This window comes from Sipha flava, unplaced genomic scaffold (genome assembly GCF_003268045.1).
Source record: "Sipha flava isolate LNK unplaced genomic scaffold, YSA_version1 109_pilon_pilon, whole genome shotgun sequence".
In the NCBI taxonomy this organism is placed as follows: Eukaryota; Metazoa; Arthropoda; class Insecta; order Hemiptera; family Aphididae; genus Sipha; species Sipha flava.
In genome coordinates this window covers 1730083-1754709 of record NW_020271726.1, presented here as the reverse complement: position 1 = coordinate 1754709, position 24627 = coordinate 1730083, and the positions used below count along the sequence as shown (strand labels likewise).

Here is a 24627-nt window from a genome sequence, read left to right as displayed (position 1 = left end):
AATTCATAATTTTATAAATAGATAAAACTTTAGCTTAGTTAAAAATACTAATTATAAATAAAAAAAAGGGACAGTATGAACTGTTTTCATTAATCTAAAAAAAAATTTACTGAGATTATTTGGCATTGTACACTTGTCAGTCTTAAATAGGGTTTCCGTACTTCAAGTTTTAAATTTTCAATGACCTAAAATATAACCTTAATAAACTGAACCAGGTAAAATAATATTAATATATAGAGTTAATTGGAATTATATGCAATATAATGACCAAAATTATCATAATGACAAATATATTTAATTACGATAATTAATTTTTTAATGTGATATCTTTTATAACTTTAATAAATAAAATTAAAACTATAATATTTACAATAGGCTTTTAAAGATGTCAGGTTTTTGAAATAATAAATATAATAAAATAATTTCATTGTAGTCTATATAAATATTACATGGTACAAAGTCATTTTTTTTTTTTTTGTTTTTTATTTTTTGTTTTTTTACTGTTATTAACACTATTTTTATACACTGTTATTACCAAAAACCCCAAAAAAATTAGTATTATTGTACAATAGTTTATATAATTTAACATAAAGATCGGTGAATGCTATGCTTTGTGGCCGGAATGATGCGATTTAGGCTGTGAACTGTTCATAACCACCATCGCACTCGGCTTGACTAAGAGATGACCATTAGACAGTGGCGGTATTTGCTGATTTGGAATAGTCACTGCCTATAAAAATCAAATACAAATTATATATTAGGACACATATTATAAATATTTAAGAAACTATAACAAAAGGTTAGTTATTTTATTACTATACCTTAGAAGAAGCTGTTGATAGTACTAAATGAGCTGGAGAAGAGTTAGTATGATGATGAGTTAGGAGTAATGGCCGAGTTATGACATGATTTGGAGTAGGTTGTCCTCTATTTACAACTAGAATACAAATCATGATAGAAGCTATTAATCTTTATGCATAGTTTAATTTAAAAACAAAATATAGTACCTGACGTTTGTGCTGTTATTAAACTATTATTCTGCAACAGCCTGATTGGTGCCGCTGCTGTGTTGTTGGAATGATCAATCACACTTGGGCCAATCTTTATGCCTGGAAAAAAAATGTATATGAAAATACCAGGTGCAATAATGTTATGTAAGTACAAAAAATAAAAACACATATCTAACGTTTTCATTATTGCATACCTGCAAGAGACACTTTGGAACGATTGGGTGTTAGTTTTGGATCGCCATACAAGGTAAATGAACCATTCGACACCTTGGTCAACACGGCTTGAGTAGTACCATCGTGTTGATCTAAAAATAAGTAAGTACATTATGTTATTTGCAGGTTTCTGTCGGAGAACAGATTGTAAATTTAAGCAATAACCATATAAGCATTAAGACGAAAGGGGCAAATATACATTATATTCAGTAGTTTGATACTTACTCAGAGCGTCTTTATGATGGACAAACGTGAGAGTTTGCTGTTGCAAAGTGTTAGATGGTAACGAAGACGAGTTTCTGGGCTGAGGAACTATGTGAATGGTACTCCCCATCATCGGAGACGTGCTGACGACTTGCACCTGATGGGGAGTAATATCGGAGATGAGCGGCAGAGTGGGCGGAGAGGAACTTGACAGCGATGATGTACTACTATACAGAGCACTGAGTTTGCTGTCGTCCGCATCGCTAGTAACCATACTAGCGTCCCTTTCCGTCTCGAAATCTCCGTTTATACTTGTGGCTACTGTAAAGCGAAAAAAATTTCCCAATTATTTTTTATATAGTTTTATTATTATATTTTTTTTTTATTAATTACAACTATTACGGATAAAAGACTCACTAGTAGTCTTCCTGGTGGTCATCACGTCGGGCGGCAAGTCCGGCAACAATTTACTGAAATCAATGTGATCCCATTTAGCAGCCAGCTCTTTTTTAAGAGATGCGTGCCTCTGTTGGGCCCAAATTTTTTCCCTGGCTAGTCTTTCCATCTCGTGCTCCAGCTCTCTCTCTCTTCGCCTTAACACCTAAAACAATATGATGTATGCAGTCATAATTATGAATCGTCAAATTGGTACTTAAATTATAGTACTCGCTAAGCACTACGGAAGAAATCATGAGCGCAATCGTTGTATCATAGGTGCAAATAGGAGAGTTATACTAGTATTCTTCTATCCCTATTTTATTGATTTTTTTAAGTGATACTGGTCCACGCAACATAGATAAAATAATATTGAGATGCACATTTCTTACCCAATGAATCTCACAATTCAAGCGTATAGTAATGGTGTACAGAAAAAATTTTAAAAATTTCCAGGGGGAAAGATAAATAAGTTAGTAGTTTTAAATAAATAATTTCCAATTGAAAACTGAATAACGTCCTTGTTCGTATAATTCGTAAAATATTGACGATCAATTTGGATAGCCAAACTAACGATTGTCATAATACGTTATTATATTGTATTAGTTTTAATATATAGTAAAACCGTATATGAAATAATGGTAAGACGGAATCCCAAACATTCTTCACTATAAAGCTATACTATTCATATCGATTTTTGTTTACGGCGTATAAATTCATCGTTAATTCAAACGTCAATACTCTTATATACTTGACATTCAATTGGCTTGCTTAGAACACTTTTATGTACCGCGTTAGTCCATGTGCACAAAACGAGTTAAATGCTATTTTTTAACTCATCCGAAACTATCAGACAATCGTTCATAAATTATTACACTTATACATTTAATTTATCCAAAAGCTACCAAAAAACCAATCGAAAATCAAACTAAAATTGTAAAAACCCTTTTTCAAATTCGTTTCGTTTGTTAATGAAAATAATGAATTTTAAAATGAAATTAACGATTAAATATTTGTCTACAACCAACAAATGATTCTTATGCACAGAAAATTAATTTAATGTCATAAAAAACAAGCTTAGATGTATATTTATATTTTTTTTAACGTGTAACGCATTTAATTGTATATTGTAAACTTTAACATTCACAGTAAATTATTATACTAGTTATAAAATATGTAAAAACAAAATCCGATTAATAAACTGTATTTACATGTATATGAACAATCGGTAATGAGTAATACATCATTAAAATTACGCAACGTTGACTATTGCCGAAAAACTTCAGTATATAATTTTATAATATACCTACTTATTATAAATTATTTTAATCTACAATTATTGTAAAAACGCGAAAATTATTTACATAATGATAGTAAAAACGGAAATCAAAATTTACTTATGTTTTTTTAGAATTTAAAATACTTCCACAGTATAAAGAAAAACTTTTTTTGCTGACATTTATGGATTATAAATAGTCATAAATATTATATTGTGCGTTAGAATTTTAAAATATATATGTTAGTAATACATATATATAAATATATATAGAATGATTTTTTAAATATTGGTTCAATACTATTTTAGGTTAGTTAATACGTTTTGGAAAAACATATTTTACATAATATGAAGTCTTTTTTTAATATGATTTTACGAAAAATAAATATGTTTACTGCAATCTTATTGTAATAATTTTATTAACTCTTATTTTATAAGGTAATACATTATTTTATATTATTCTATAACCAAATATTTTTTTGAATATTTTAATTAATATAAATCAAATATCGAATCAGTAAATTATTTACAAATGCTAATAATTTTAAAGTGAACTTTAAATGCTAGTAAATAATTTTTTACTGGATCGCTTGGTATTCAACTTTTGTACATCAACGTTTTAAAAACAAATTCTGCATGAGAATATGAAATACAATCATAATCCATTGTCATTAAGAAAATTATTATAACACCGTAACATCAAAAACTTTTCTAATAATAAGTGATGTTAAATATATTCAGTGTTGTTTCTTGTTACTGTTATCATTTATCGTTGTCTACCTAATTGTTGTTATCCTGTAATTGATTTTTATTATTATTGTTTTAATTTTAGTTCTTACTGTAAAATGCTTTAAAATGTTAACCTACTATTGCTCACACAAGTGTTATTTCCCGTTTACCATAAATAAATAAAAATAAATAAATATTTAGTATACGTAATAACAAGAAAAATCTTCGGTTGAAGAGAGTTCAATATATCGTTTTTTGATACATATACAAATGTTTTTATACAGTCAACATTACATGGAGAGTTAGTATCAAATCTATAAAAAAATTAATATATATTTATGACAATTTAAATAAATATATAAAATAATAAAAATTACTTTTCCTTATTTCCTATACACATCAAAAAGTCGAATTACGTGTCGAAAACCACTTAGTGCGTAGAGTGGGATTAATCTTTTACCTCATAATTGTTTTCACTTCGTATGAACGAACCTTTGTTTCAAAAATATTTTAACGATGAAAAAGTTGTTTTGTCATTCAAAAAACAAAGATATATTTAATTCACGTGTACTCGTTTGGAAATGCAATTAAACGAATTTTAATATACCATCTATTGATTTATATTTGTAAAAAAAAATATTGTTATGTAGGTATGCTGCATATACTTAATAAATACTTAAAAAAAGTTGTTGTTTAGACATAGTACACTCACAAATACTTATAAATATTTATCACATTGATACACAAACATTTATATAGACACATTTTCCTCTTCTAAGTATATAATGTGTCGATAATAAAATAATTTTAACAGAATACTGTTTTTATTATTTTTATATTTATTTTTACGTAATCCGAGTTCAAAATCCTCATTCTCGATCAATATATAATTTTTAACGTAGGTAACATAACAGTGCGCAATAAGTACGTATAAAAAGTGTGCGACATTATATACGTACATACAGAGCGAGTAAAAAATCCATCGCCACCGCCTGTAGGTCATGGTTATGCACATGTGTGAACAGTGAACCAAGCGAATGACACTGCGCGGGCGCAGCTTACGGTGGGACTGTGATGTGAAAAAAATGCCCCTACCAAATATTATTATATTTTGATCTTTGAAAATGACACGTGGAAAAAATAATAAACTACAGACATGCAAACATTTTTATTATAGATAACTGCTACAGTTGGGTTAGATTTTTAACACAATTTTATAACCAATCTCTAATAGAAAAATTACTCTACTCGTATATTGATTATATAAACATTAGTGGCAGAGTCACTAGCTGCATTAGATTTCGAGAAAATATAACATAATATATTTTGTTTGTGTTACTACAGTTTATTATTTTGAGCGCTAAAACCTATCCTCAGACCAGTATAGTAACAATTAATAACTTATGTTTTAATTAACCTACAAACATAAAAGCTGGTCAAGAATAATATTTGTGCTAAAACTATCAATTTTAAGTCAACAATGGCTGTATAAAAAATTAATTAAATACATTTTTCAGAAAGTAAATTATAATTAGATGAAAATATTAGATATATTAGATCAATTTAACGTTACCAATAAGTGCATCATTCGTATTGAACACTATTGAAGATTAAATTAAAAATTAAATATATTCTTGAAAATTAAATAAAACCGTTAGGAATGTTCATTATATCTATATTATTATATACAAGCGTAAAAAAAAAAGGAAAACTTATATTTATTACAAGGAACACGACATTTAATACACGCAAGACAACTTTTTTGGTCATAAGAGAGGTTAACCTCACGTGTGTAAATCGAAGAACATTATAGATGACAGTACAACTCCGTAAATATTCAGGGGCAATAAATAGTATAAAAGGAGACCTCAAGCGTTGTGACTACTAACCTGTCAAATCATTGTATTTTTACCAAAATCGAAAACAATTCCCCCACAGAGAATTAAATGTACAAAAAAATAACTTAAAAATATATTAATGCCGTCGGTAAACTGTAGATACCTAACCTACCTATGTATAACGTGAGACCAGATTAATCAAAATAAAGGTAAAAACGTATTCTGTTTTAGAAATTTCTAAACAAAATATAGGAACACTGCAATAACAATATTTAAAGCAAATGAGCATTTCCACCGGGTTTCATTAATATTATTTTTTTCGAGAGATTAGCAATATATATGTGTTTGTGTCTTTCTATATATATATATATATATGTATGCTTGTGTGTATATAAGGATGTATATGTATATTAGTGATCCTGTCAGAAAAACTCACGAGGCCGTTGATGGTGTATGCTTATTTAGTAAATGACCTCCTACGACCGTACAAACAATAAATGTGTGCCAATATATACAGTACGGAGGAAGCATGCGTGCATATTTTTAACTATATTTATAATACAAGAGTTAGTATTCCATTATAATAAATATAGACAAAACAAAATAATAATAACAATACCAAACAATGCACAAATTGTGAACATGCAAATGTAAAAGATATTATTAGAACATCGGCTTACCTGAATATACCGAATTGCGCTCCTGAGTATACTTAGGTTCGAAGTCTTTTTCTCGTCTTGAGATGCGGGTACTTGTTTCTTGAGCAGCTCGAAACATTCCTTAAGATGCGCACGGCGGTTCTTCTCCAATTTATTATGCACTTCTCTTGTGCCAGATCTGAAATTACACCTTATTCTATACAACAATACTTCCATACATTTTTTAACTTCAATACTTAGATAAAAACGGATAATTAATATAAACACATGCGTTACCACTAAAAAATGAATATATACGAACTGTACTATATTGGTATATAACATAAATTCAAGTTTATTAATTGAAAAATGATTATTTGTACATAACGATGACTGGAATTATCAGTACTCTTAAGTTTATTTATGTAAACATGTATCAGTAGTCAAATCGGTAGTCAATTTAGACATACAATTTAGGAATAGTCATTTTTAACTAGAAAATCCATCATAATATATTTATTTCACATTTCAATTACAGTTTAAAACAATCATCATCATTAACCATTAAATCAAAAACTCATGGTATATGTTTAGTATTGAATGGAAAATTTTTAAAAAAATATATTTCCGTCTCTAATTTTCCTACAACATAACATTTATTTTAATGTACAATGCTAAACGCAAATTCCTTAATTATTACATTTTTTACGAAAAAAAAAAATTAAAATTATATATTTTATTTTTAATTAATATCATAATCATCACAAAATTATAAACATACAATAAAATTCTGAAAGTTTAAAACTTCCCAATTACAACCTTATGGATGGTTTGTATTTTCCACTTAAATAAGAGTAAAGTTAATATAATAAATTTTAAAAACGTATATACGAAATACACAGAGTACACAACAGAATTCGAAGAAATATATATATTTAACTAAATTGAAACAACTATATTTGGATATTCGAGAAATGCGATATTATATATAGACTAAAAAAAAAAAAAAAAACGATAAAATCACTTACCCGGTGCGTCTTTTAAGTTCTTGAGCCAAAGACAACGCGACAACATTTTCGTCGTGATTGTTAACAATGGCAACAGCGTTACTATTGTTAGTGGTTACAACGGTTGTGACTGTAGGTTTATATACGTGGTGAAGATGTTGTGTTTGAGGCTGTTGTTGTTGTTGGTGGTGGTGGTGGTGTTGCTGCTGCTGTTGTGCTTGTGTTTGTGGTTGAGGTTGTTGCTGTAATAAGACAGAGGTGGCTTGCTGAAGCTGCTGTTGACTTGGTGGCGTGGATGGCGGTTCGATATGGTTTAACGACCTCGGTAGATCGGAGCTAGGTAATGTTACCGAGGATGGATGATAACCAGCATCGCTATTCGACAATGGTTCTTCTGAAAAGAAAAAAAAACAAAAAATGTTAGTAAATACTTGGATATTGTTGTGTAGTAAAAAATTAATTATCGGCTAAGTAACATGTGAACATAGTATATCAATAACTATGTACCCAGGAGATAATGTTTAATCCACTTTTTTTTCGGTGGTGCCACCCAGGAGTCAACGTTTAAAATCAACACTCCCATAATAACAACAATACAATAACAAATATTTGATCGCAGTGATCTTCGAGTTTTCTTATCAACGGGAAAAAACGTTGCAAAAGAAAATAAATTATTAAAAAATTACATCGTCTATACTTTGCACAAATTATAGATAAGAATTCGCGCACGTACCGGACGGATCGAGTTGTCTGAGCTCAGGAATGGCACTGCGAGTCGAGAGACATTGGAAACCGAAAGCAGTTTTAGGAGGATCGCGGGCGAGCAAAGCTGAACGTCAACGGTGACGTCACGGGCCATCTCCTACCGCCACGCACCGCCCACCTACGGAGAGCGTGTTTGCTACCGTCACCGCCAATTTTGTGATATCATACAATATAAATGTATGATAATTATACATACATACATATACACATAAGCGTAAGTATAATTTGTTTTATTATTATACATGTGTATTAAATTTGCTACGTATGAATCTACGTATACAGGGTGTCCCGCACGAGTATGTACTATTCAAAAATGGTAGGCGAGTAATAAAAACTCTATTCAACCATATAAAATTATTAAGTCCTAGCGGCATACTCTGTATGTACTATCAACATAATATGTTATACATTATAAATTATGATATAACCATGCAGATATCTAAGAGTTTAGTCCTCACGTGATTTCGTCAATACAATATTACGTGTATATTATACATATTTATCTTTTTTTATTATAGCATTTAAACTGTATATACTTACTCCACCCAAACCCATTAAGCAAAAATTGCATGCGCTTGTCTGTCTAGAGCACACAACATAAATACATTTATTATCACACTAAAAGTATAATGAACTCTATAGCAGAATTTATTCTTGATGGCTAGAAGTGGGGGGGGGGGATTGAAGCTCGTAAGAAGTTAGGAATTTAATTTCTGATTTTATTCTAGTTAAAAATATTACACAGTTGCGCATATAATAATAAAAAAAACGCTTTTTTAATTACGCATATATGTAAAATGAATACATATAAACATATACTCATGAATTTGTTAATCACACAAAACTATTTATTAAACTCAACTGATCCATAAAAATGAATAATTTTAAATTTACATAAACTAAAATAAAAACAGAGCCCAAGAGGGATGGGCGACTTACTTATCCCCCAACCCCAATTTAATAATCAAATATTGTTAATATTAAAATATCAATATAATTTAAAAAAATGTTATTACTTTGTTAGCACATAACTTATTATCAAAATGTTTTTTTTTTCTTTGATTACGTCTTTCAACTACATGGGATCGATCAACTTCCGTCTTCGTCCACCATATGTCCGACACTTCACCAACAATTTACTCACATCATCTACCTTCATAAAATCACCCTCAATTGTATTCAATATTCTCTTCCTTGATCATCCATATACTCGTATAACATAACATCATTCACTACCTCCGCTTCACTTTTCTTCATATTATGCCCGAAACATACAATCAATTCTTTCTCATTTTTTCTTTAATTAATGCTACCTCTAAAGCAGTGTTTATTTCAGATCTTCAATCCCGAGGGATATCGTTAATTGTCAAAGGGGTATGTGCAGGGGCGAATTGGCAATTATTTTCGGCCCAGGAAATATGAAATAAACCGGCTCATGAATCGCAAATCAAACTATTTTAGCCCTCCCCCCTCCCGAAAAAATGCTTTATTTTGCATAAATTTCAAAATTTGTTTAGTTTCATCCCTAAATTAGTAAAATCTACAATAACTTTACTATAATTATAGCTATAATAGTTTTGGGTAAGTTACATGATTAATCAGTTCCAACTTGAACTTGAAGTTTGATCTTAATGCATCTTTAAATATATATTTATTTATAAAATAAATAAAACTTTTTTTTGGGAATTATATAATAATATAGAGCGGTCCAAACAAGGACCAGCCCATCGGGAAGATTCCCGATTTTCCGATAGGCCAATCCATCCCTGGGTATGTGATATGCGATAGAAACAATTAATAAATAAATACGTTTTTTGAGGGGATATACCTTTTTCTTCGATGGAGGAATTATTCCCCCCTCTCCCGGTCAAACTTCTAAAAAACACACTGTTCTAAAGTACCTTAAATGCACTCATTAACTATTTCTACCGATGAATAGTATGGAAGGCTCATACTTTTTCAACATGTTATAGATTGTTTTATCTCGGACCCATATCCACTGGAGAGGGAGAAGTAAGCATTACCTCTCAAACAAATATTAAATGTGCATATGTGCTATGTAGTGATAAGTTATGCACTATATTATTTTTTTCTTATGTTCCCTCTAAAATTTGATTTCCCCCACCTGATAATTTAGTCTGGCTATGGGCCTGCCTTAACTAACTATTTGAATATTTTATATTTTATTATCCACACCTTATTTATTAATTTTATATAATGTTACCAAAATTCATGATACACATCATTAAAAAAATTAATATTTTTTAGCGTTCAATGTATTATGAAGTATACTTTTTGTTATTAAGCATTCAGCCTCTTTCCTCTAATCTCCTCCATATAAAATTCCTAAATACGTCACGGCTAAATATTATTGGTATAACTCACTATATATAACAATATTATTATTACGCACTTATAACATATTTTTCCAATATAAATATAATATGTTTAATATTATAAAATACAGTAATATGTGAGAACACAACACGCATTCTTGACGTATAATAAAATATGACTGAAATACTTGAACCCAAAGTTGATAGTATGGACCTATTCGCAGAGAGGTTTTCAAAGAACAAAAATTAATCACATATAGATATATAACAATACTGTATTAAAACTTAATAATTACGATATCTGTTATAATACAAATGTCAAAAACTATAAAGTTACACAATTTATATATTTAACTATAACAAACATTGCATGTTTACCATGCTAATTAAATACCATTCAATTTAACTTGTATACTTGTAAGGATATTTAAACAATAATGGTTTCGAGTCACCATTAATTTATATTAACAGGACTCAATTATTATTGTACTTTTGTAAGTACTATTTTCGTGTTACACATTTTAGTAAATAATACGATGATTTTGAATACAAATATACAATAAAAGCATACATTCTAAATATGAAACAAAGAATAAATAAATTGATACTCCCCAGATACATAAAAGCACCTGTAATAGTTACTTGCTAACACAATTAATAGCAAACCTTTTAGTTTTATGATCAGTTATTAATTTTTAAAACTCAAATTATACTTTATAAGTATTCATCATTAGAATATATGAATTCCGAATAAATTATGAATATAACAATGACATACATTTTTAAAAACAATTTCAATTCATCAATTACAATTAATTAATTAGTTATGTAATACATTTTCACCTACATTAATACATTTTCTAAATTACTTGGTTTTTGTAAACTGAATGAAATATTTTTTACCAAAAATGACTAAGTACCTACAATATAACATTAACTAGCTTGTACCAAATATACTAAATTGACTAGAAAAATATTAAATATATTTACCAGATAGTAATTTTTTTAATTATCGGTTCATTTTACTAATTGAATGTTTAAAAATATTTTAAATTATAATCTAAATGATTTATAAACATTTCAAATACATTTTATATTTTTATCAATTTCTGGATGAAGAGCACCACTTCCTGATATCTATAGGATATTTATAAGACTAAAATAGAATTTAAGTAGGTATCCAATAATTATTAATATATTAACTAATACAATTCAATACAGACGCTGTATATCTGAAGCTTTATGGAGTTTGTTATAAAATGAGAAATTTGAAATATTTAGTATCGAAGCATGGGGATAGAACTATATTAACATTAATTAAAAGTATATTTTAGACCAAAAATATTATCAACTTTATAAAATTAAAACGCTTTACAATGTAACCATGGCAACTAGAATTATAATGGATACAGGTATAATATAAAATAGCTTGGGATTGTAGAAATCGTATTGGACAAAAAAAAACATAAAAAGTAAATCAATGTGAAATCAAAACCAACAGGCTTAAACAATAATTACGTACAAAATGTGAATATATATACACGTATATGATTATAAATATATTCCTTATATAATAATATTTAAATTAGTAAAAACTAACTAATTTTTAATATTAAAATTAACAATAATAAAAGACACCTAATGTTGATTTATAATATAAGCCATTATAAAATGTAACTAACTCATTACGTATATTATACTTAGCAATATGCTACCTATATCAATAGATAATATATTACATTAATAATTGTTTTTAAATATTTTTATAATAACTTATAAGAAACAAACTATTCAAGAACACTAGGTGAACCTATAGTATGCAACAAAATGTTATAAAATTGGAAAGTAATACTTCAAATAATAATGCTAGTGTATGAAATCAACAAGTATCTGTATATTTTACTTATTATATTTTAAACATTTACTTTATATTATTGTAATACATGAATAAAAAAAATACTAAAATTAACTTTATCTCATTAGCATTATTGTATTATATTAATTATTATATACTTATTAATACATGTATTACCTAATTATTATTAAAAGAGCAAATGCGCTTTTAACGGAATCATTGTTGTAGGTACCTACCTAAAATAAAATAAAAATATGTACAACCAAGTATACCTAATAAAATACAAACATTGTACTTCGTAAATTAGCATAAATAGGTAACAGTGTTAATTATATGTAACGAAAAAGTAAATTTTTTTTTTTTAATCTTAATTGTTTGTTCGTGGCTATAAGCAATAAAAAACGTTATCTTTATAGAAAAATTTTTACCTGAAAATTTAAAAATGTTGAATACATGCCATAAGTACTTGTTAAGAACTAATTAAAGAATTTTGTTAATTTTTACAAGTACAAATTTATAAAATTATACCTACTTATAACTAAAAGCTTACACTATCTATCTTAAGAATTATGATGTCGTATGTATGACATAGATACCTAATAGTAAACTTAATTTGTGAAGTTACTATAGCCACCATCTCGACGATTGGAAAACATTAAGAGTATAATAATAAATCTATGCCATATGACATCATAATTTTTAACTTTCAATAAAATATTAATTTTCAAAAAAACAAAATGTCTCTACTAACTGAATTCTTTTGCCCTAATTTTATTTTTTAAACCACTGTGAAATTAACAATATAAAAAAGGGGAGGAAAGAGATAGGAGAACTATTTTGGAAGCATGTCCCGGTTCCTCATGCCAAAAACCAGCTTATTTTTGTTGCAAACGTGTCGCCACAATTTGCATATTGCAAAGCCGATTTTTTTGCTCAAATTAACGGTAAAAGACGCACACACGTTTTGTCTTCCGAAGTATTCCGAAGATCGTATTATATATAATTAAAATAATAATCTTCAAAAAACCAATGCTATTTATATTTTTATTATTCCACAGACCATTTGAAAAAATTTACCTATTGTAAAAATCACATATTATTACAAATCAATGATACGATTATATAATTCTGTTATTATTTTTATTTCTATAGTGTTAAAATAGATAATTCTGTTGGAATTACATGTATTAAGAACATATATTTCACTAATGATTGCATTAAGTTTCGAAAGTTGGATAACAGAAAGTGGTGTACGCAGAGGGTGGGAGATAACTTGCTGAAGCCCACACCCCATTGACAAATTTGTTATTATTTGTTCTTATATTTACTCACGATTTAATATAGTATCATAAAACCACGGTCATATCTGTGTAGATAATCATGCTTAAAATTGTTATCATAGATTGACCTAATTATTACAATTTACAACCAATCTATAGATATAAATGATTAATATTGAAATTTTGTTACCAACAATCAAACTATCATTAGATTATTTTTTCAGCCACACCAGAGAAAACATTTCCAATATTGAAACGTTGAATTCGTACTTACGATAAATCATATCGAAGGAACGTTTTAATGGATTAGCTAAACAAAAATTCAAAAAATAAAAAAGAACTTAAAGAGTTTGAAATTCTACAACAATTTTCAAAAACCTCACCTAAGCGAGTACAATTATTAGACTGGATCAAAATTAAAATGTATTTTGTTGCCATTATTTTTATAATTATATTTTTATGTTATTTTTTTTTAATGCATTTTTTTTATATTTTATGCTTAATATAAGGAAGAACTAAGAAAGCACTATCTTTATTTTTCAAACTTAATCTTATGACAGTTGAGTAATCATACATTTGAACCCCCTCCTCTAAATCAAAATTCTGTGTATGGCACTGATAACAATAATAAATAACGAATTACTTCATTGCACAATGCCATTCAAATGCCACCAAAAACCTAAGTACATACCAATATATTGGTTATAAACAAATGCATAAAAGTAAAATTATTATCTAATATATAATTAAGGTAAAATGAAAAAAATAGAAATATAATTATCACAACCAAATTTATTTAATAATTCGTCAAGATTCAATATGCAATATAAATAACATAAATAAATGAACACTATTACCAAAGCATTTACCTGTATGAAAACAATATTTTAATAGAAATTATTTTCCATAAAAACGATAAGTAACAAATATACATAAACTATAATAAATCATAATAAATATATAATAAAGTTATCAACGTCAGCTTAATTTTTTTAATCATAATTAAATCATTTAAATAAAAAATTTTAATTTCATGCAATTAAATGAATTTTTCTTATTAGAAAGTCCGTTGAATGAAATATTTCTCAAAAGAGATTAGCAACTCAAGGATACTCAAGCAGTGAGCTTTCGTTTCGTTTCGCTTCAATTATTTCCGAGTAAAATTGTTTATTAATTTAGTTAAAATATGAATGAAAAATCAAGAAGGAAACTCATAATATATTTCATAATTGTGATTTTGTTATCTTTTGATACTTTTTTAAATATTTATAAAAATTATGTGTTATTTCATTTGACTGAAAATCTAAACAACAAAACCTAACCAAATACAATTTATGTTCTACAGCCAATTGATATAAATTCAAACAATGTTTGGTTAATTATTTATGTTAATAGTTTTCTAAATAATAAAGCACAAACACATAATTATAATAAACTTGTAATTGCTTTGTAACAGAAATAAAAATATAGATTAAATATTTCATAATGATTAATAAAAAATTAATGATTTATTTGTAAATAACGTATATTATAAAGAAAAATAATAGAAATAACAAGGGTATTCACAATTAAGTCTTACGAAAACACGTGTATTTACTATTATATTATTATCACAACTGTCGGGTAACGCCATCTGTTGTTTCGATACGTATGCAACAACGATTGAAATAAAAAAAGATGTTTTAAAAACGCTTTACATTCACAGGACAGATAACGAACATAGTTAACTAAAAAATGATCCTATTAGTAATAATTCTTATTTCAGATATATTTAAGCCTTCAGTAATATACATACGATTCAAACCCATTGCAAGTTATATCTTCAAACAACTCAAGACATACGATGTGTATGGAAAAAGGAATTATTACGAAGTCAATCGATGATATATATATGATTTATGTGTATAACAAATTTAAATGAGAAAGTATGATGGCCAATGTACACGCATATTTTTTGAAATATAACTATGAACAGAATATAAGTTGTAATATCTGTGGCTCTGTTGGATAATACAAAACTAAAAGATGAGTAAGCCAGAATTATTATTAATAGGATTTAAATAATATTAATCATTTTTAGTCCTGTAGAACAAGAAGAATCTCCGAAAGGTTTCCCGTTATAAAGACACAGTAGTTTCGATAACATTTCAAATTCTTGGATGGGTAACTCAAAAAAATTATCGATTTAAGGTATCATCTACATTTTATATCGAGTCAAAAAAATTGAAGAGAAAAATAGTTATAAAAATATTTTAGTATTTATGAGTAATTCTTCATCCCAAAAAAGTGAATACGAAAAATACATAAGATTCTCGTACAAAACACAATATTAAAAAAATAATTATGGCTCTAAGTTATTTTTGACTTGGGAAACAATTATTTATAAGTTTTAACAAATTTATAATATGTTAATATTGACGATTATAACTATTATAATAGTTACACATGATTGTATATTTATAAAAATTAAACTTGAGGTTTTTTGATTGAACTTTTCTAACGAGAAAATATCTACATTATTGTACTGAACCCCGCGATGATAATCATCGGCACTGTCAACGCGAAATTTCGGACCTATTCGGCTGTGAGTAGATGTTATAGTCATTCACGTAACGACAGTAAAAAAGGGCACTTCAATAAATAATATTCTCGAAATTGGAAATAAATTATTTGAAATAAGCGAATTTTATCACGTTCGCTATGACTACACCAAATGGACAAACGGTAACGTCAATAATTGTTCATTCAAGCATATTACGCCAAAAGCAAAACTATGAATAAATGACAGTACCTAGCATTATATAAGTAATTCCCGTTGTTAATAGAGATAACAATAACAATAACAACCCACCAGCACTTGATAACTAATACATATAGACTATATATATAAATAAATTCAGGGTACAAAATATTATCGACCAATTTAACCTGTCAACGAAAACTAGTAAAAGTAGTAGACAGTAGCCGATGTAAAAATAACATAGCATTAAAAATTCAGCCGAAAATTAAAAATAATATCGGTAAAAAACACGGGCATATTGAATTCTGAATTCCGACGACCAATTCTCATAGACATTTACTACGAACGTCGACTGGGCAGTAGAATGGATACAGTTGCCGTTCCATTACATTTTCAGACCAAACTTATGCCAGTTTGATAAAAAGCCAATATTAACACAATGTGTAGGCAGCCAAAAATCCCGAAAAATAAAAACAGAAGAAGACCGTTAAGCCCTAACGATTCTTCACCTCGTGCTAATCATTATAATCAAGAGAAAAAAAAATTATATGCAGCTTTTTTGTTTCCATGGTTCGAAATAATAAAAAAAAATTAAAATATCACATTAATTTCCTTGTTGGCGGACACAAGGAGGATAGATGGTTGAGAAACCGTAGTGGTCAAGACGAGTACAGAGAAATACACCATGGAGAACATAGCAGACGTATTATTTTTTATTGTTGGTATGATACGCCGTTACATTACAGCCAGAACCGAACTCGTTGTTGTTGTTGTTGTTATTATTATTGTTCAACGTGCAATAATACTCTTGCACGGACGAGCGTTCTGATGAGACGACAGAGGCCCAAGTCCACCACCTGCCCACGAAGGCGATATAGAAGACTGCTTGCTGCTGATTAACACGCTTGCCCCCCCCCCCTCCCTCACTAAGGTCTTCTCTTCGGACCACTAACGTTCTCGGCCGCCCGATTCGTATGAATAAAGTGAGAAAATTAAAAAATAAAACAACCAAGCTCAAACAACAAACATAAGCGCATCGGTCTCCGGCCACTATGCGGAGACGTCGAGTGGAAAAACACGACCGGCAGAAAACGAGTTGGCAAACGCACGCGCGTGCACATACGCTAACACACGAATACATACGGTTGCACGCAATGTTTTATAATAATAATATACACACTTCAAAAACGGTCACGACTCGACGGTTGCCGATTTTGTACGACGGTGGGCGGCTGCCGAGCGCACTAAGCGACAACGTTGCATTGATTACTTGAAATCCCAGCGGCGGCCGGGTGCCTGTGTTTGTGCGCGCGCATGTGTACGCGTGTACCGGGCGGCGAGCACGCCGCTGCGAGCAGTAGACAACAACGTGTTGTGTTGCTCAGTAACGTCGTCGGTCGGACGACGCAGGAGTGGAAGTGATGGAAACGGCGGCATGGCAGAACATGCGCAACAACAATAACCGAGCCCATGTGCTTCGGCCGTCGTGCATAGCGACCCCTTCACCTCTACCAACACCGCCACCGAACAACCCGTAACAGCATATAGCTTTGCCACCAACCGCTAGCACTCCCACCGCATCGTCGTCACGTAGTCAGGCCGACACGACGGCATGTATCTTTCGACCCAAAGCACCTAACCTCTAGTGACGTTCGTTGGCTTTCTAATGATATAATGTATACTACACTTTATTTTTCTTAATTAACATAAAACAACATTTCGATGATTTAATAATTTCTTTTTTATTTAATTTTTTTCCATGTTTTTGCCATTGTTTTCTTTAACGAACGGCATTGTAAAAACTAAAATAAAAAAAAATGTAAAACTTCAATTGTCAACGAGAAGCAGTATGAAAACTGGGCAACGCAACATAACACCTACCATACCTAAGTTTTTTTTTTTTTTTAAAATACACATACAAATTCGGTACACACGTTATTCAAATAAACGTCGATCTACTACCGCCGTGACGTCAGATTAAGGACGGCCACATTAGTCATTTCTCCGGTATATATAGTAGTAGAGTAGCAGCAGTGGTTTTTATCGACGAAGAAAAACGTGCATAATGAAATTGCACACGTTAGCGGTGGTGGCGGCGAATATATAACACAACAGAGGGGGAGGATGACACACGGAATCCCGGAAACTGAAGTTACAGACATTATTTCCACGTGGACTAATATTTAAATCCATTACACGCGCGTTACTAACTGTATGTGTATATGAGTGCGCTCATTTTATTAACTAATTTTAATTTGCTTACGCTGTAGATTTACTATTTTTCACGGGCATTGAAAGAAGCACTAAATGGGCGCGGTATAGTATTTAAAATAATACGGGCAATAAGAAGTCTCGTTCTCAGACGAAAATCATCCGAATATTGTATTATTACCGAAATAACCAGTTTTATAGGACAATACACTGTTACATTGCAAACGAGAGTTTCATTAGTCAAAACGCACGAAAAACGAAATAAAAAAAAAATCTACAAATATTAAAAAAAAAAAATACTTTTGTAGAGAAAAAATAGTGTGTGTGCTCGAGTAGACTTGTATTATTATTCTAAATGTACAATACAAATAATTAAGAAATGTAACAATGTATTATTTAATTAAACCAAACGGGTAAAATTTGAGTGCAGATATTTTAAATTAGTTTTAAACTGTAATAAATAAATAGGTTAGACAAACAAAAATAAACTTAAATTATCATTTAATTAAGAAAATATTTTATTATCATAAAAAAATTAATAATGATTGTCTTTTTAGTTACAACTATACCTAACAATCTAATTTAAGATATAATAATTGGATTATTTTTTTATCACGATCGCATTATAGCAAACTCTATACAAAGCTGTATGACATTTTTTTTAATAATAATTACATTTAGATACCTATGCTTATAATGTATATAATATATTTATGTAAAACAAGTACAATGAATTGAATGTGATTATAAATATCTAGTTATTTACGTTAAAATAATATCGATAGTCCTACAACACGATATGCAAAATTAAAAAAAAATATTTTTTTAAAAATAAAATATAATTACTTTTATAACAAAAGCTTATAATTTTAGCAAATGTAAATTAATTTGAATTTTCTTAATCTCACATCAGTACATATTTACTATTATAAAATTAATTTAACAATATAAGTACATGTGTAGTTTTTATACAAATATAAAGAAAATAGAAAATATACATAAAATCAAGGAATGTTATTAATAGCTAAATAATAATCAATCAACATCAAGTCCAATATCAGTAAAAGACAAAATAATACAATTTAAAGCTGTTAATCAATAATTTCTATATCATATTTCATAGTTAAATGATTTAGTAATATTTATAATTCATTATTTATATTGGTTAAGAATAATAAAATACAATAATTTGAGATAAGAAAAACAAGAAATAATAATAAGTTCAATTCGGCTATAACGAGTACTTTAAAAAGTCAACTCAAAATTATTTAAAAACTAGCATTATAAATTCATATAGCATCAAAAATTATTATTTTTATTTCATTTTTAAATGAAGATTATATAAATTAATAAAAAACAAATTGACTAATATGTTTAAAAAGTCACAATCATATTTTAAAATCATTGAACACATAATACAATTATTTTAGAAAATAAAAAACAATAAGGACACAACTCAGTATGAAACATTCGTCTCATCTTGCAAATTTTGGCCACAACAACTTATCTCAGTGAATGAATATCGTCGTATTAGTCAACAACAAAAATAAATCATATAATTTAAAGAGATTCCATACAAAGTTAAGTTTAGTATGGTTTTCCAGCCAATGATAATAGCACAAAAGTACGTAATATTTAAATATTTATAGTTATCTCAATCATAATTATTATTAAAATCAATAATACTATGATGAAATGTTGACTTAGAAGATAACGTCGGTTTTTAAATTTTTAATAATACTATTAAAGATGATTACAATTCACTATGACGAGCGATAGAATTTTAAATTCAGAAAAAAATTGTACAAAACTACTTGATATATTCAAATTTTTAAAAAATTCATATTAATAAATACACTTAATTGAACTTGATATTATTATTATATATTCGCATATACCAAACTTCAAATATTTTTCAATGATATACTACATAAAAATTATGAAAATTTAAATTTTTAATTGAATTATGTGTAAATGGTTGAATTAAATGGTTTAAAATATAATTAGTATTAAATAATATAATAATATTAGTAAATTATTATAATAATATAAGATATTAGTATAAACCTAGTGCAATTATTAAAGCAAATATTATTTTTCATAAACAAGCGACAATACAATAATAAAAATTGTCATCTTCTTCAATACGCAAGAAATCAAAAAGTTTGTGATGTTAAAAACGATATTTTACATATGTAAATGAATAAAACTCAATCATTACAAACAATCTTATATGTTGTTCTAAAATCTTATCTGTCGATAATCTCTTACTTATGAAGTAAGTAACATAAGGTTATACATAATAAAATAACAACATTATCAAAAGACAAAGAATTTTATTAATTCACCTAGTTCTCTTTTTTTCTTAAAAATAAGTCCATAAGTCTTAATTACCTTTTTTAATGAAATTATCATTAAGTAAAAAACCGGTAAAATGTAAATACATAATTTAGTAAATTTCTAATTTTTTTCACCCCCCTCATAAATCAATGAATTAATCTACTTAATATTTCAAAAACACACACTTTCACGATTCATAAGTACATGTATAATTTATTAACTTAATAACGCATACAACAGCGAAAGAAAACGTGCCAACAGCATCATTGGTTGTACAGTGTAATGACTTAATGTGGCGGATGTTCAAGAAAAACGTATCATACATAAATGTATATTTAATCGCTTACCAGAGGTACTGTATATTTTATTGCCAAGTTGACTAATCTATAAAATATCTGTTTTAATGCATTTTGTTGTTCAATAATAAAAACTTATTACAGATTGATCTTTTCGACAATTTTAATGTCACAATATATAGGGGGTCGGTCATAGGAACAACCACTATTCGGAAACCGCTGAAGCACCATGAGTTTTTAGCCGACTGATCGATTCTGTCGATTAGTTTTTGTATTCATTTTTGCAATACCTATCACATATGAGTAATTCGTGACATAACTGCCGTACGGCAAGGGGACGAGGAAAACAACTTTCAACGGGACGTAATTGTAGAGAACTAGAGAGACAACGACAAAAAGATTGGTCACAGTTGTCCGAACATCTCTTCGAGTTTAGGGGGGAAACGTAAGCCAGAGAAACTCAGGTTCGCCAACCACGGCGAGTACACATGCTGGAAAATTAGAAACCAATTAATTGGCGTTACGGAAACCAGAGTTTGCACTTTCACCTCAGCCAGTTTATATAATAACAATATCTTCACCAAAAGAATCAGTATTCAGCATTGTACATAATATGTATATCGTTAACTATGGATAAATGTAATATACATATAGTTATTAATCGAATGTATAAATTATCATGAGCGAAAAGAGAAAGTAGTGGGGTGTTCAAGTACAAAGACGCGCAAAAGAAATAAAAACAAAGTGGTGCGTTACGTTTCCTTTTCAAATCGATCTCACGACACCGCGTGTTTATACGCACGTACAGAGTACGCGCAATGTTTTAAGTGGGGGAGAGATGCCGCGTGTAGCACAGTAGTAATAGTAATAGTAATAAAAAAAATAATAATAATAATAATAATATACAAATATGCAATAGAAATAATAACAAAAACGCATTGACGCGGACTGACAGGACCAGACGAGAACTCCACGTGGTCGACCGTGTGCTACGTGGCAGGATGGCCAACGTAACGATTGAAAATAAGCCAAGCTACACAACGAAAATTCGATACACGCCATACATTGAGTAATTTAAATTAATAAAAAAAAATATAATTTCGGCAGTATAGGAAAATTTTCGAGGGTGAATGGTTGTGACGCGGTATGCGGCGGGTAGGGGAGCCATGTGGCAAATGTTTACGCGCGCACACACATACTTCACATGCGTTCGCACGAAGTCTGTATGTTTGCGTGTATGTACCGGCGGGTAGATGAAGTAGAGGGCGAGTTTTTCCACAGCACGTGACCTTCAGGACGCTGGTATCTTTAGGCGCGCATGCAAGAATCCACGTTCTGGCAAAGGCGGCCGTCGCGACAGCAATGACGAAGGCGGCAGCGAGTGGCCACCATACCGCATCACACGTTGCGAGAGAGAGAGAGAGGACAATGAAGGTCATTCCACAAATACAGTGTGCGCCCAGCCACGCCCGCTCTCTATCCGTTCACGGAATCTTCGTTTCCCACTACCACCGCCGCCCCCGGGGGACCCGATCCACACACCTCCACACCGGACCAACCCTCCACCCATTGCGAAATGCTCATCCCCCCTTGAATTCTAACGCGCACCGTTCAATGCACATACACGGTGTGCACAACATAAGAGCTGTGCCACGGAGGTCGGGTAAACATTAAAAAAATATGCGTGACCAAAGAAAATTAAACTTTTTATTTTGTTTTTCTTTCATCTCAACATATTAAAATATTTTTTTCTTTTTTCCATATTGTTCTCTATAAAATAATTTAGAAGTCATATTGTTATAATTACCAGCTGCGTGTAAGGTGACCAACTGTTGTTTCTCGAATTCTTCCTGTAACTCGACGAATTGCGCAGCCTCAAGCAGTGTCTGTAGCCCGCATCTCATGCTCATGCTGGCCCGGGCAAGCCACCTCCTCCGTCGTCGTCCACGTGTCAACAGCAAACATATCACAGTACCCTGGACGCTAACACCATTTACACAATCGCGAGACGCCCTGCCGTGCCTAGTCACGCTCGTCGCGACCGCTTCATGTTGAGTGGCGCGAGAACGAACAGGAAACTAAGAGTTCGTTACGCGGACGAGCGAATAAAATATATTAACAATCACTTTTATCCTCTTCTTGCCGATAGTAATTTTCTTACTCTAAAAATCTAATAACTAGCAGAGTAATTTTCGAGTACTCGTAACTATGTTCACACGCAACGGCGGCAGTGGCGGTAAACAAAAAGAAGCGTAATTCACTAAAACGGGAAAATCGGTTGCACACAGTCACGCGAACATTAATACGGAAACACACAAACACAACACACACACACAAACAAACACACACGTCGATCCGGTCAATTGAGAAAAACGGAAAAAAAGTGAAAAAAAACGTTATAACGTGCCCACGGATCGGTCTTCGCTGTGTGCCGTTGAGGCTACTGGCTGTGTGTTGCCGGGTGCGCGGCGGGCTACGTGGTGCGCGTAGGATTTTCGCAAGCCGAAATGATCGGCGGGGCCCGGGCGCTGCACGCTGGCGGTTGTTCACGTGTCCGGGTCGCCATCCAATCCGACGCGTACAAGTCCACCGGGTAGGCGTGGCCTCCAGCGGCGTCCGTATTGAGTCGTGCGCGTACGGCGGTGACGGCACAGCGACAACGACGACGGCGGTGGCGGTGGCAGACTTCGGATGGCGGTGGTGACAGTAGATCGTACACACACTCAAACCTTCGAACTCGGAGAATGCGAGCGCGCGGCAAAACGCTGTCCTGCGTCCTTTTGTGTGAAATACGATGTGTGCATGTAAAGCTGCGTAGTTTTTCGTCAATGTTTATCCGCACGTTGTCCGCCACTGGCCTTATATATATATATATGTATACACACATATACAATATAATACAGTATAATATAATGTATTATTTTACGTATACTGGTTTGTCATAATACTGCGGTGTTAACGTCGCCTTCGTACTCCGTACACACAATACGACTCAGTAATAGTAGTAGGTAGTATGAAATATTGTTTACGAGTGTGTACCGCGTTGAATCGAAATTGTCAAACTATTGTTTTCGAAACTCCCCACAGTTTTTGCTTGGTAATCAAATAGACCGATGATCATACGATGTTACAAAATATTATAAATTTCGTTATTATTATCAACATTTATTGACCTGTTAGAAAAATATATACTGAATTTCGATCTCGTACTATAATACCTATTGAAAGGGACACATACAGATGTGTATATATATATATACACACAAACAAAACAGGTCATATCTATCTACAATGTAGTATTTAAAATATGTGCACTTATTCGCCGAAACAAATGCGGTCAATGAAATTGGCAACGTTTTAATTTTACGCGCGAGTATCGAGTGTAATTGGCAATGTGGGCTCGTCGCACAATATTATTGTACGCACGGTTAATAGAAATGGTGAAGTATAGCTG

At 30.4% G+C, this 24627-nt stretch overlaps 1 protein-coding gene across 2 annotated transcripts; it reads right to left on the bottom strand.

Moving 5' to 3' along the window:
- Positions 1–445: 445 nt before the first annotated feature.
- Positions 446–23697, bottom strand: LOC112687837 (max-binding protein MNT-like). 2 transcript variants are annotated; one of them, XM_025560795.1, is made up of 9 exons: positions 7858–8043; positions 7372–7744; positions 6386–6542; positions 1845–2028; positions 1449–1748; positions 1205–1315; positions 1008–1109; positions 822–937; positions 446–730 (listed from the first exon to the last, which is right to left on the bottom strand). In XM_025560795.1, the coding sequence occupies exons 1-9, from the start codon at positions 7931–7933 to the stop codon at positions 605–607; spliced, it is 1545 nt and encodes a 514-aa protein (XP_025416580.1). In that variant the 5' UTR covers positions 7934–8043; the 3' UTR covers positions 446–604. The 2 variants fall into 2 exon arrangements, with proteins under 2 accessions (XP_025416580.1, XP_025416573.1); XM_025560788.1 differs by lacking the exon at positions 7858–8043 and adding an exon at positions 22981–23697 and having other exon boundaries at positions 448–730.
- Positions 23698–24627: the final 930 nt, after the last annotated feature.

Coding starts and splice junctions, on each gene's coding strand:
- LOC112687837 (XM_025560788.1), bottom strand. CDS start 23,083: ATGAGCATGAGATGCGGGCTACAGACACTGCTTGAGGCTGCGCAATTC. Junction 2,029..6,385: donor GCGCAATTCGGTATATTCAG/GTAAGCCGATGT, acceptor ATATTGTTTTAG/GTGTTAAGGCGAAGAGAGAG. Junction 1,749..1,844: donor GACCACCAGGAAGACTACTA/GTGAGTCTTTTA, acceptor TTCGCTTTACAG/TAGCCACAAGTATAAACGGA.